The sequence below is a fragment of the Balaenoptera borealis genome (assembly GCF_965194805.1).
Source record: "Balaenoptera borealis genome assembly, chromosome: 2".
Taxonomy (NCBI): Eukaryota; Metazoa; Chordata; class Mammalia; order Artiodactyla; family Balaenopteridae; genus Balaenoptera; species Balaenoptera borealis.
This window is the reverse complement of record NC_138867.1, coordinates 36,104,894-36,118,542: the sequence shown is the minus strand read 5'-3', so window position 1 is coordinate 36,118,542 and position 13,649 is coordinate 36,104,894. Positions and strand designations below refer to the sequence as shown.

At 37.5% G+C, this 13,649-nt stretch overlaps 1 protein-coding gene across 1 annotated transcript in view; it reads left to right on the top strand.

Annotated features, from left to right (window-relative positions):
- C6 (complement C6) overlaps positions 1 to 13,649 on the top strand; it is a 79,813-nt gene that overhangs the window by 23,652 nt on the left and 42,512 nt on the right. Inside the window, exon 7 of the mRNA XM_082379623.1 lies at positions 8 to 232. Coding sequence (XP_082235749.1) covers positions 8 to 232 — 225 coding nt within the window. The remainder of the gene's footprint in view (positions 1 to 7; positions 233 to 13,649) is intronic.

Below are 13,649 nucleotides of genomic sequence, written 5' to 3'. Positions count from 1 at the left end.
TCTCCAGGTACAAACTGAAGAAGATGATTTGGAAACAGGTTTCTACGAGGATTTAATTTCTCTTGAAGTTAATAAAGATCAACAAGGTTCAGCTTTCGGCCAAGAGAAGAGCTCTTTTCATGTACCAATTTTTTATTCCTCAGAGAGAAAGCAAAGCAGCACCCATAATTCTGCCTTCAAACAAGCCATTCAAGCCTCCTACAAAAAGGTAAAGAAATGGTTCCTGTTCTTTTTATTCTTTCCTGAAACTTAACACCAATTCCAGCAATCATGCAAGGAGAAAGAGAGAGTTTTTAATATCAAATGAATAGGATTTCTAACACAGATTTAAACAGACTTACTTTTTTGTGGTTATATCCCACTTCAAAAGTTATAGAGATAATATGTATAATAATGCTTCTTTTTTGCGTGCATTTGGCTATGTTTATGGTTGTGTTCTCTTTAACTTTTTTCTCATTATTTTAGGTGTATTTCTTATAAATCACATGCCACAAAATGTTCCTTTTTAAATGTGATCTGACAGTCTAGGGTCTTTGCTAGAGAAATTCAGCCAACTTATATTTAGTATCTCCCCTGAAATATTTGATGGTATTTCTTCCATCTTTAATTTTTCATACTCAACTTTGTCGCTGGTTTCCTATTTCTTTACTTTTGTTTTTTCCAGTCATATTTCTGTTTACTCCTTTTTGTCCTTTTGGTTATTTTGGAAGTTCTACTAAACGTTTAAATTCTGCTGGTAGTTACCTTTCTCTAGTTAACAAGCATAATTAAACATATGTTTTTCTTTTAACACTTGAAGTAATATCTGTAGCCTCCCAAAGGATGTTTTATTTACCTATTCCCCACATCCCATTCCAAAGATCTCCTTGAAAACATATTTGCTTGTCTTTCCCAACACTATCATCACAGGGCTCCAAAACCTCAGTTTTATTGAGGTAGTTCAAAATCTTTGTATTTCAAGTTATTCCTAGGATTCCTAGGGATTGTTTTGTATTCATTTATATATTATATATGTTCATTTGTAATTTATTCAGGTTCTTGTCTTCCCAATTAACAATTCCTCACATAACACTTATAAATTCCAAGTTCATAATCTGTATTTTATATTTGCATTATATTTTATATATGTATTTCTATATATGTGTGTATATGTACGTGTGTGTGTGTGTATATATATATATATATATATATATATATATGTATATGTATATATCCATCCCATATACTCATTACTGTTTCCTCTTCTTTCATCTTCCCTTCCTTGAGATCCTGTTCTCATTCAATAACCATATTTTTAGTATTTTCTTCAGGGAGGATACATGCAAAGTACATACCCTAAATCCTTATGTATCTACAAATGCCTACCTTTTCACTGAGCAATAAAGATAAAGAACATCATGGCTGGATAAAGGAATCTTGGAACATTGTCTTCTTTTCTTCAGAGTTGGTGGATGTTATTCCACTATCTTCTAATTTCTATTGTTACATAGGAAAAATTACATGTAAGTTGATCTTTCTTTTGTTTTCTCTCTGGAAATTTACAATTTTTTTATACTCTAAGTATTGGACTTTTTCCACTAATCTTGCCAGAAACTAATGGAACTCTTTCAGTATATAAAAATGCATCTTCATCCATTAATTTTTCCTCATCTGTTCCTATTTCTTTTATTATTTGCTTGTAAAATCTCCTAGATATGTATTCCAACTCTTAAATGATTTAGGGGATAGACATTTTCTATTAGGCATTTTTAGACACTTACAAGTGTCTTTTAAAATGGTATCTGTTCCTCATTACAACCACCACTCTAAGTAGGATTTGTTCTTTTGAAAGAGATGAATGGGGAGACTGAGCCATGAATCACAGAACCTGAGGGGAGAGGTGAAAAGAATAGACAGAGGTACCAACACCAGAACCAATGGCACCAACACTGGAGGGAACCATTTTATGGCTCCTCCTGTTTTTACCATAGTGCCCCTCATATTTTTTTATTTATTAATCCATTCATACATTTATGTAAATATAAGAACTTATAGCACTATACAGATAATCTTTCCAAGCATTTCATTTATCTTCAAAAGAACCCTAAAAGGTAGTAGTGGATTTTTTTTTTTTTTGCTTTATTTTTATTTTTTAAATTGAAGTATAGTTGATTTACAATATTGTGTTAGTTTCAGGTGTACGGCAAAGTGATTCAGTTATACATATATATATGTATGTATATACACATATACACATGTATATATTCTTTTTCGGATTCTTTTCCATTATAGGTTACTACAACATATTGAATATAGTTCCTTGTGCTGTATGGTAGGACCTTGTTGGTTATCTATTTTATTTATAGTAGTGTGTATCTCTTAATCACAAACTCCTAATTTATCCCCCCCCCCCCACCTTTCCCCTTTGGCAACCATAAGTTTGTTTTCGAAGTCTGTGAATCTGTTTCTGTTTTGTAAATAAGTTCATTTGTACTGTTGTTTTTTTTAGATTCTGCATATAAGCAACATCATATAACATTTGGCTTTTTCTGACTTACTTCTGTCTGACATACTTCACTTAGTATGATAATTTCTAGGTCCATCCATGTTGCTGGATAATAATTTTTTAATGTACTGTTGAGTCCAGTTGTGTCACTGGTGAAGTCAACTTGATACCAGTGTTCTTTGAATGGGAGACTGATGACTGTTTTGCTGAAATCCAAATGTACCACAACCATAGCAGAGGTTCAACCTCCAAGTGGAGGAATGCAGGACTTAGTTCCTGGCCTCTTCTCTCTAGCTGTCTCAGGCCCTTGGAGATGCCATCCAGACTCATGGCTTCAAATACTATCTACATGTTGATGAAGCCAAAATTTATGTTTCCAGCACTGTCAGTTGAACTCTATTCCAAGTGCTTGTTCAACATTTCAACTTGGATTTTAATAAGCAACTCAAAGATAGCATGTCCAAAACTGGGCTCTTGATATTTCTCCCTGCTGTAACTTGTCCCTTTCTCAGTCTTCTCCATCTTGGGAAAGGCAATTCTAACTGTGCAAGTGGCTGTGAGTAAAGACCTTGAGGACATGATTGATTCCTTTCTTTTCTTCACATCCCTATATACAATCGATCAGCAAATCCTACTGGCTCTGCCTTAAAAATACATCCAAATTCTGACCATGTTCCATCACCTCCACAGCTACCATCCATGACTCAAGGCACTATGGCCTGGATAATGCCAATAGATATCCAAGGGGTCTTCTTCCTTCATCTTTAACTGTCTTTCAGTCTATTTTCAACAGAGCAGCCAGAGTGATACCAACTGGATACTGGCTATAAATCATACCATTCTGCTGCTCAAACCCTCAAAGATTAAAAGCTTAAGTCTGTCCATTGACCTACAAGACCCCTCATTATTTTTCTGCCTTCATCCCCCATTATTCTCCCCTGTCCTCATTCAATTCAGCTTATAATGCCTCCTCACTGTTCCTCAAACACAGGCTGGTCACACCCTTACCCCAGGACCTTTGCACAAGCTGTTCCATCTACAAGCTTTCCCCTGAGATTTATGCTTGCCTTCCTTTCATCTTTTTTTTTTTAACTGGAGTATAGTTGGTTTACGCTGCTGTGTCAGTTTCTGCTGTATGGCAAAGTGAATCAGCCATACGAATACATATATCCCCTCTTTTTTGGATTTCCTTCCCATTAAGGTCACACAGAGCACCAAATAGAGTTTCCTGTGCTATACAGTAGGTTCCCATTAGTTATCTATTTTATGTGTAGTAGTGTATATATGTCAATTCCAATCTCCCAATTCATCTCACCCCCTGTTTCCCCCTTGGTATCCATACCTTTGCTCTCTACGTCTCTGTCTCTATTACTGCTTTGCAAATATGATCATCAATACCATTTTTCTAGATTCCACAAATATGCATTAATATGCCATATTTGTTTTCTCTTTCTGACTTACTTCACTCTATATGACAGTCTCTGGGTCCATCCACATCTCTACAAATGACCCAATTTCATTCCCTTTTATGACTGAGTAATATTCCATTGTATATACATACCACATCTTCTTTATCCATTGCTCTGTTGATGGACATTTAGGTTGCTTCCATGACCTGGCTATTGTAAATAGTGCTGCAATGAACACTGTGGTGCATGTGTCTTTTTGAATTATGGTTTTCTCTGGGTATATGCCCAGTAGTGGGATTGCTGGGTCATATGGTAGTTCTATTTTTAGTTGTTTAAGGAACGATACTGTTCTCCGCAGTGGCTATATCAATTTACATTCCCACCAACAGTGTAAGAGGGCTCCCTTTTCTCCACACCCTCTCCAACATTTACTGTTTGTAGGTATTTTTGATGATGGCCATTCTGACTGGCGTGAGATGATACCTTATTGTAGTTTTGATTTTCATTTCTCTAATGATTAGTGATGTTGAGCAACTTATCATGTATCTCTTGGCCATCTGTATGTCTTCTTTGGAGAAATGTCTATTTAGGTCTTCTGCCGATTTTTTGATTGGATTGTTTGTTTTTTTGATATTGAGCTGCATGAGCTTTTTCTATACATTGGAGATTAATCCCTTGTCAGTTGCTTCATTTGCAAATATTGTCTCCCATTCTGAGGGGTGTCTTTTCATCTTGCTTATGGTTTCCTTTGCTGTGCAAAAGGTTTTAACTTTCATTAGGTCTCATTAGTTTATGTTTGTTTTTTATTTTCATTACTCTAGGAGGTGGGTCACAAAAGATCTTGCTGTGATTTATGTCAAAAAGTGCTCTGCCTATTTTTCCTCTAAGAGTTTTACAGTGTCTGGCCTTACATCTAGGTCTTTAATCCATTTTGAGTTTATTTTTGTGTATGGTGTTGCATTCTTTTATATGTAGCTGTCCAGTTTTCCCAGCACCTCTTATGGAAGAGACTGTCTTTTCTCCATTGTATATTCTTGCCTCCTTTGTCATAGATTGGGTGACCATAGGTGGTGGGTTCCACTGATCTATATTTCTGATTTTGTGCCAGTACCATACTGTCTTGATTACAGTAGCTTTTTAGTATAGTCTGAAGTCAGGGAGTCTGATTCCTCCAGCTCCGTTTTTCTTTCTCAAGATTGCTTTGGCTATTCAGGGTTTTTTGTGTTTCCAAACAAATAATAAAATTTTATGTTCTACTTCTGTGAAAAATGCCATTGGTAATTTGATAGGGATTGCACTGAACCTGTAGATTGCTTTGGGTAGTATAGTCATTTTCACAGCATTGATTCTTCCAATCCAAGAACATGGTATATCTCTCCATCTGTTTGTATCATCTTTAATTTCTTCCATCAGTGTCTTATAGTTTTCTGCATACAGGTCTTTTGCCTCCTTAGGTAGGTTTATTCCTAGGTATTTTATTCTTTTTGTTGCAGTGGTAAATGGGAGTGTTTCCTTAATTTCTCTTTCTGATCTTTTGTTGTTAGTGTATAGGAATGCAAGGCATTACTGTGTATTAATTTTGTATCCTGCAACTTTACTAAATTCATTGAATAGCTCTAGTAGTTTTCTGGTGGCATCTTTAGCATTCTCTATGTATACTATCATGTCATCTGCAAACAGTGACTGTTTTACTTCTTCTTTTCCAATTTGTATTCCTTTTATTTCTTTTTCTTCTCTGATTGCTGTGGCTAGGACTTCCAGAACTATGTTGAATAATAGTGGCAAGAGTGGACACCCTTGTTTGTTCCTGATCTTAGTGGAAACGGGTTCAGTTTTTCACCATTGAGAATGATGTTTGCTGTGGGTTTGTTGTATATGGCCTTTATTATGTTGAGGTGGTTTCCCTCTATGCTCACTTTCTGGAGAGTTTTTATCATAAATGGGTGTTGAATTTTGTCAAAAGCTTTTTCTGCATCTACTGAGACGATCATATGGTTTTTATTCTTCAATTTGTTAATATGGTGTATCACATTGATTTGATTTGCATATATTGAAGAATCCTTGCATCCCTGGGATAAACCCCACTTGATCATGGTGCATGATCCTTTTAATGTGTTGTTGGATTCTGTTTGCTAGCATTTTGTTGAGGATTTTTGCATCTATGTTCATCAGTGATATTGGCCTGTAATTTTCTTTTTTGTGACATCTTTGTCTGGTTTTGGTATCAGGGTGATGGCAGCCTTATAGAATGAGCTTGGGAGTGTTCCTCCCTCTGTGACTTTTTGGAAGAGTTTGAGAAGGATGCGTGTAAGCTCTTCTCTAAAAGTTTAATAGAATTTGCCTGTGAAGCCATCTGGTCCTGGACCTTTATTTGTTGGAAGATTTCATCACAGTTTCAATTTCATTACCTGTGATTGGTCTATTCATCTTTTCTATTTCTTCCTGGTTCAGTCTTGGAAGGCTGTACTTTTCTAAGAATTTGTCCATTTCTTCCATGTTGTCCATTTTATTGGCATATAGTTGCTTGTAGTAGTTTCTTATGATGCTTTGTATTTCTGCAGTGTCAGTTGTAACTTCTCCTTTTTCATTTCTAATTTTATTGATTTGAGTCCTCTCCCTTTTTTTCTTGATGAGTCTGGCTAAAGACAATTTTGTTTGTCTTCTCAAAGAAGCAGCTTTTAGTTTTATTGATCTTTGCTATTGTTTTCTTTGTTTCCATTTCATTTATTTCTGCTCTGATCTTTATGATTTCTTTCCTTATACTAACTTTAGGGGTTTTTGTTGTTGTTGTTGTTCTTCTTCTTCTTCTTTCCTTAGTTGCTTTAGGTGTAAGGTTAGGTTGTTTATTTGAGATATTTCTTGTTTCTTGAGGTAGGATTGTATTGCTATAAATTTCCCTCTTAGAACTGCTTTTCCTGCATCCCATAGGTTTTGGATCATTGTGTTTTCGTTGTCATTTGTCTCTAGGTATTCTTTGACTTGCTCTTTGAGTTCTTCAGTGATCTCTTTGCTATTTAGTAACGTATTGTTTAGCTTCCATGTGTTTGTGTTTTTTACAGTTTTTTCTGTAATTTATTTTAATTTCGTAGTGTTGTGGTTGGAAAAGATGCTTGTTATGATTTCAATTTTCTTAAATTTATTGAGGCTTGATTTGTGACCCAAGATATGATGTATCCTGGAGAATGTTCCATGTTCACTTGAGAAGAAAGTTTATACTTTTGTTTTTGGATGGAATGTCCTGTAAATATAAATTAAGTCCATCTGCGCTAATGTGTCATTTAAAGCTTGTGTTTCCTTATTAATTTTCTGTCTGGATGATCTGTCCATTGTTGAAAGTGGGGTATTAAGGTCCCTTACTATGATTGTGTTACTGTCAGTTTCCCCTTTTATGGCTGTTAGCATTTGCTTTATGTATTGAGGTGCTCCTAAGTTAGGTGCATAAATATTTACAATTGTTATACCTTCTTCTTGTATTGATCCCTTGATCATTATGTAGTGTCCTTCCTTGTCTCTTTTAACATTCTTTATTTTAATGTCCATTTTATCTAATATGAGTATGGTTACTCCAGCTTTCTTTTGATTTCCAGTTGCATGGAATATCTTTTTCCATCCCCTCACTTTCAGTCTGTATGTGTCCCTAGGTCTGAAGTGGGTCTCTTGTAGAGAGCATATATATGGGTCTTGTTTTTGTATCCATTCAGCCAGTCTGTGTCTTTTTGTTGGAGCACTTAATCCATTTACATTCAAGGTAATTAGCGATATGTATGTTCCTATTACCATTTTCTTCATTGTTTTGGGTTTGTTTTTGTGGGTCTTTTTCTTCTCTTGTGTTTTCCACCTAGAGAAGTTCCTTTAACATTTATTGTAAAGCTGGTTTGGTGGTGCTGAATTCTCATAGCTTTTGCTTGTCTGTAAAGCTTTTGATTTCTGTCAAATCTGAATGAGATCTTTGCTAGGTAGAATAATCTTGATTGTAAGTTTTTCCTTTTCATCACTTTAAATATATCCTGCCATTCACATCTGGCCTGCAGAGTTTCTGCTGAAAAATCTGCTGATAATCTTCTGGAGATTCTCTTGTATGTTATTTGTTGCTTTTCCATTGCTGCTCTTAATATTTTTTTCTTTGTATTTAATTTTTGTTAATTTGATTAATATGTATCTAGGCGTTTTTCTTCTTGGGTTTATCCTGTATGGGACTTTCTGCACTTCCTGGACTTGGGTGACTATGTCCTCTCCCATGTTAGGGAAGTTTTCAACTATAATCTCTTCAAATATTTTCTCAGACCCTTATCTTTCTCTTCTTCTGGAACCCCTATAATTCGAATGTTGGTGCATTTAATGTTGTCCCAGAGATCTCTGAGACTCTCCTCATTTCTTTTCATTCTTTTTTCTTTATTCTGCTCTGCAGCAGTGAATTTCACCATTCTGTCTTCCAGCTCACTTGCCCATCTTCTGCCTCAGTTATTCTTCTACTTATTACTCTAATGTATTTTTCATTTCTGTTATTGTGTTCTTCATCACTGATTGTTCTTTAGTTCTTCTAAGTCCTTGTTAAACATTTCTTGTATCTTCTCAATCCATGCCTCCATTCTATTTCCGAGATCTTGGATCATATTTACTATCATTACTCTGAATTCTTTTTTAGGTAGATTGCCTATTTCCTCTTCATTTATTTGGTCTTCTGAGTTTTTACCTTGCTCCTTTGTCTGCAACATATTTCTCTGTCATTTCATTTTGTCTAATGTACTGTGTTTGTGGTCTCCTTTCGGTAGGCTACAGTGTTGTAGTTCCTCTTGCTTCTGTTGTCTGCTCCCTGGTGGGTGAAGTTGGTCCAGGTGCTTGTGTAGGTTTCCTGGTGGGAGGGACTGGTGCCTGTGCTCTGGTGGATGGATCTTAGTCTTTTCCTTCTGATGGACTGGACCACATCAGTTGGTGTGTTTTGGGGTTTCTGTGAGCTTAGTACAACTTTTGGCAGCCTGTCCACTGATGGATGAGGTTGTGTTCCTGTCCTGCTGGTTGTTTGGTGTGAGGTGTCCAGCACTGGAGCCTGCATGCAGTTGGGCGGAGCTGGGTCTTGGTGTCAAGATGGATATCTCCAGGAGAGCACACACCGATTAATATTTCCTGGGCCTGGGAGTTCTCTGGTGGTCCAGCATCCTGGACTTGGCACTCCCACCCTGGATGCCTAGGCCCGACCCTTGGCGGGGAACCAAGAGCCCACAAGCTGCACAGTGTGGCCAGAGAAAAAAGGAAAAGAAAACAAACAGATAAACAGAACCCAATACAAAAGGCAAAAACAAAAACAAACAGCAAAACAACACAAAAAAAGGAAAAAAGAAAACAGACAGACAAAACCCAAGACAAATGATAAAAACAAAACCAAATAAAAACAAAGAAATGACAAAAAAAACAAAGAAAACAAAAAAACAGGAGAACAAACAAAACAGCTCAAAAATGAAAACAATCAAAGACTAATTTAACAAAAGCAAAAAATAAAAAACTAAACAAAAAAAGAAAGCAAACTAAATAAAAGACAAAGAAACCATAAAACAAACACACAAAATGAGGAAAAACAAAAAAAAGAACAAAAACAAGGAAAAAAACCACAAAACAACAAAAAAGTAAAAATAGAAAAAATTTTTAAATATTAAAAAATAAAATATAAGACATAAAAACAACAAAAACTGAACAAAATGAAACAAACAAAAAAGAATAATAGTGATAAGAATATTTTCCTGGGGCCTCCGCTGTCAGTGTCCTTGCTCCCACAGTGAGTCACAGCCAAAATCCACCTCCCCAGGAGGCCCTCCAATACCTCTAGGTAGGTCTCGACCCTCTGTGGGCTCTGTAGGGACAGCTCAGACTCTGACCTGGCCCAGTTTCCATGTGTACTTGCCCTCAAAGTCCACCGCTGTTAAAGCTAGACAGGTCTCTGTTGTGGGAACACTCATTGTCTATTCAGGTATTCCACAGATGCAGGATTTACCAAGCTGATCATGGGAATTTAATCCACGGCTTGTACAGCTGCATGGAGTGATTTCCTCCTCCTTAGTCACACCACCACTGAGGCTCAGCTTTGGTTTTGGACCCACCTCTGCATGTGTGCCCCCCTCTGACATCTGTTCTCTGCCAAGGCAAGAGAGGGCAAAAGCCACACTTGATTGGAGCACACTTACTCAATCAGGCCAGGGAGGGTATGGCAGCCACAACTGAGGTGTGTGTGAAGTGTCCGTGGCAGCAGAGACCAACAGGCAGTTGCAACAGACTGGGATGCACTCACTCTGGTGGGAGTCCCTCCCAGTGCCACAGAGGCAGGGGCTGGCATGTGGAGGCAGTGGCGGCCCTGCCCCTTGAGCACCACTCAACAGTGGCACCTCAGTTCCTAGGCAGACCACACTTCCTCTAGGGGCATTCCTGGCCTCAGAGCCCCTCACTCCCGTCCCCTGTTGTATCTGTGCAGCCAACAGTGGTCCTTTCCCCAGATATGCTCTCTTAACCCCACACTTTAGCATTCATCCCCAGCCAGCACTGGCAGATTCCCATCTCAGGCAGGGGCACCCAGGGCTGATTCCCGAGGAGGCTTTGGCATGGGCAGGGCTCAGGAACTTGGAGCCTATGCAGGCAGAGGAGGCCTTGGATTGAGGGGCAGGTGAGCCTGCTCAGATGGGTGCTCCTCCCAGTGCCCGTGGAGGCCAAAACTGTTGGGTGGGGAAGGAGGTTGCAATGGCGGCCCCAGCCCTTGTGTGCCACTCAACAATGACTTCTTGCTTGCATGGTGTCCCAGACTTTTGCAAATTTTCCTGGTTGTGGAGCTCCTTACTCTTGTCCCTTCAAACTGTCTTTTCACAGCCAACAGCTGTCCCCTCCCTGGGTCCATGCTCCAAACCCCACTTTCCAGCACCCAGCTCCCCTCTGCATCAGGAGACACACGACTCGGTCTGGGACGTGCAGAGCTGTGTTGTAGACCATATGCACAGTTCTTACTTTGTCCTGCCTTCCACAGACAGTCTGCTGCATTCCCCTTCGATCCTCTGAAGGTCCCTTTCTGTCCCAGCTGATTTCCCCACCATGAGGGGGTTTTACTGAGTGCAGGAACCTTTCCTCACCTTTGGCTTCCCACCAGGGGTACTGGTCCCTTTTTTGATTCCTCTTTTCTTTTTTTCTTTCTTTTGTCTTACCCAGTCGTGAGGGGATTTTTCTTGTCCTTTTAGGCGTCCAAAGTCTTCCGCTAATGTTCAGCAGGTGCTCTGTGAGAATTCTTCCATTTGTAGATGTATTCTTTTTTTTTTTTTATTAGGATGTAGTTGCTTTACAATGTTGTGTTAGTTTCTGCTGTACAATGAAGTGAATCAAATATATGTATACATATATCCCCTCCCTCTTGATGTACTTCTGAGGAGAGACGAATTCAGCATCCTCTTATTCTGCCATCTTGACTCCTCCCCCTCAGTAGTAGATGTTTTTAACACCATTTTGCAGATGAGTAAATTGAAGTCCATATATTTATTTTTAATTCAACAGAATTCATCAAATAGCTACCATGTGTCAGGCACTACACTAAAGTCCAAGAAGTCAAGTCACTCCCATGATCTTACTATGAGTAAATGCCAGAGTTGGGAATTAAAATCAATTGTCTAATTTTTTCTAATTGCCCACTATTCACATCTACTACATTATATTTCAAGCTACTTGCTTATTCATTCATTCCTTTATTCATCATTTCACCAAACTCTGGAAAGAGTATAGCTCTGGTGATATGAGCATGTTGAAAAAGAATAAAATAAATTCCTTTTATAACACAGATTGTTAGTTTACTTTTGAATGGACTCTGGGTCATACTGTTCCCCTCACACTTACCAAATTATATTCTTAAGACAAGTTAGTGTCAGAATTATCAGGAGGTAAAAAGACACCTCCCCAGACCCTTCTTTTAATTTATTGATTCAGCATGTCTGGGATTGGGCATGTGAGTCTGGCTTTTTTTCAATAAGTCCCCCAGCTTGCTCTGAAGCAAATCTATTATTTATTTATATATATATACCAGTCTCAAAATTAAGGTTTGCTTCACAGAATTGGTTTATAAATGTTTCAAACATGCTAGAGAACACTTGTAAAACCCTTATCTGTAGGTAAACAGCTGTTATTTTATCTCTAATAGTCTGCCCCAAAGTGGAAACATTTCAGGCTATTCACAGTATCAGGTTCAAACATATGAAACTGCTGATATTCAACCATTTTTGACTTAAAAGATTGTCAACTTTGTGTGGTTCAACCCAACATCTTTGATTAGATCTGAGCAGAATAAGGATATCTCAGGTTAAATAGAAAATGCTACTGCAACCTCTCTTAATCTTCAAATAGAGAAAATAATGTCCCACAAACTTGAAAATCAATCCAAGCCCTTAAGTGGAGTTTAATGCTTTATTTACCTTGTCACTAAAAGATCTGACTAAACATTTGTTGGGCAGATAGTCTGTTTCAAGTCAAAATACCAGTTATCTCAGCAAGATTCAGTGCTTTTTTGAATTTCTTTACAAAACTGAATCAACAAAAAGATGGTTAAAATAAAGCAAGCTCTCACAGAATGTTGAAATAGACCACACATGGTTAATAACATACTGTCACATAATTTTTAGTCCAGAATAGCCAGTTCTAGCCATCATGCACTGACAAGTGGGGCACCATGGAGGTGCTTGTGCTACGTCGAGTTACCAAAATTTCACTTGTATTTTCCACAATTTCATTTTTTAAAGCAGCCTGGAAATTTTTAACAACCCATTTCAATGCGCATATCCAAACAGGCACATTTCAGATATTCAGGAAGTAAGTGTGCTTCTTTCTAAAAGCACAATGTCCCTCTACCTTTCCAAAGCCACACCTCCATGACAAAATTCAAGTATTAAACTTAGAATTAATGGACTCTTAAAATGTAAGCTCCATAAAGACCTGAAATTTTTCTTCCTTGTTCACATCTATGTCCACTGCATATGAGATAGCTGAGAGATAAATGTATTGAAGGTAAGGAGATAGGAAAGAGTAAGGGAAGGGAGAGAAGGAGGAGGAAGAGAGAGGAAAAGAGGAGAGAGGTGGATGAATATTGACTCTTCCTCAAGCCTTGTGGGGTTTTTTTCTTTTTGTGTTAACAGTCATTTTGTGCCACAATTATAGCACACAGAAAGATAGCTGTTTAATAATTTACAGCTATAATAATTTAATTAATAAATTTAACAATTTAACTAATAAAGACCTGTGGCTAAAATATGCCCCTCTCTCTTTTTATTACTTAAACATTACAATTTGCTAAAAATTGAGAAATCAGTTACAGTATATAAATTTAAAAAAAAAAAAAACAGTATACGTGGGTACACACATAAAACAGTGGCTATGGAGAAGGACAGTATAATGGAATGAAATTTGGGGCATAATACCAATCACCTAATCCTAAATTAACTTGACATAACACAAGACAATTAAAGAAAAAAGAACCTCCAAACAAATATTTCTGTTTACGGATGGAGGAGAGAGAATACAAATAATTTTGTTTAATTTTACTCCCTACGTAATTCTAAGTCATAACATTTTGGAGTTGAAAGTGGTGTGAAATGCCACAGATGAAGGCTGTGCAGCAGGTGACATTTCCCAGACAACTGAGGCCCAGAGAATTGACCTTCTTTTCCCGAGTCTATGACAGAGCTATGACTTGAATCTCATTGTGCAACTTCCAGTTGAAAATTTACACAATCTTTGTTCAATTA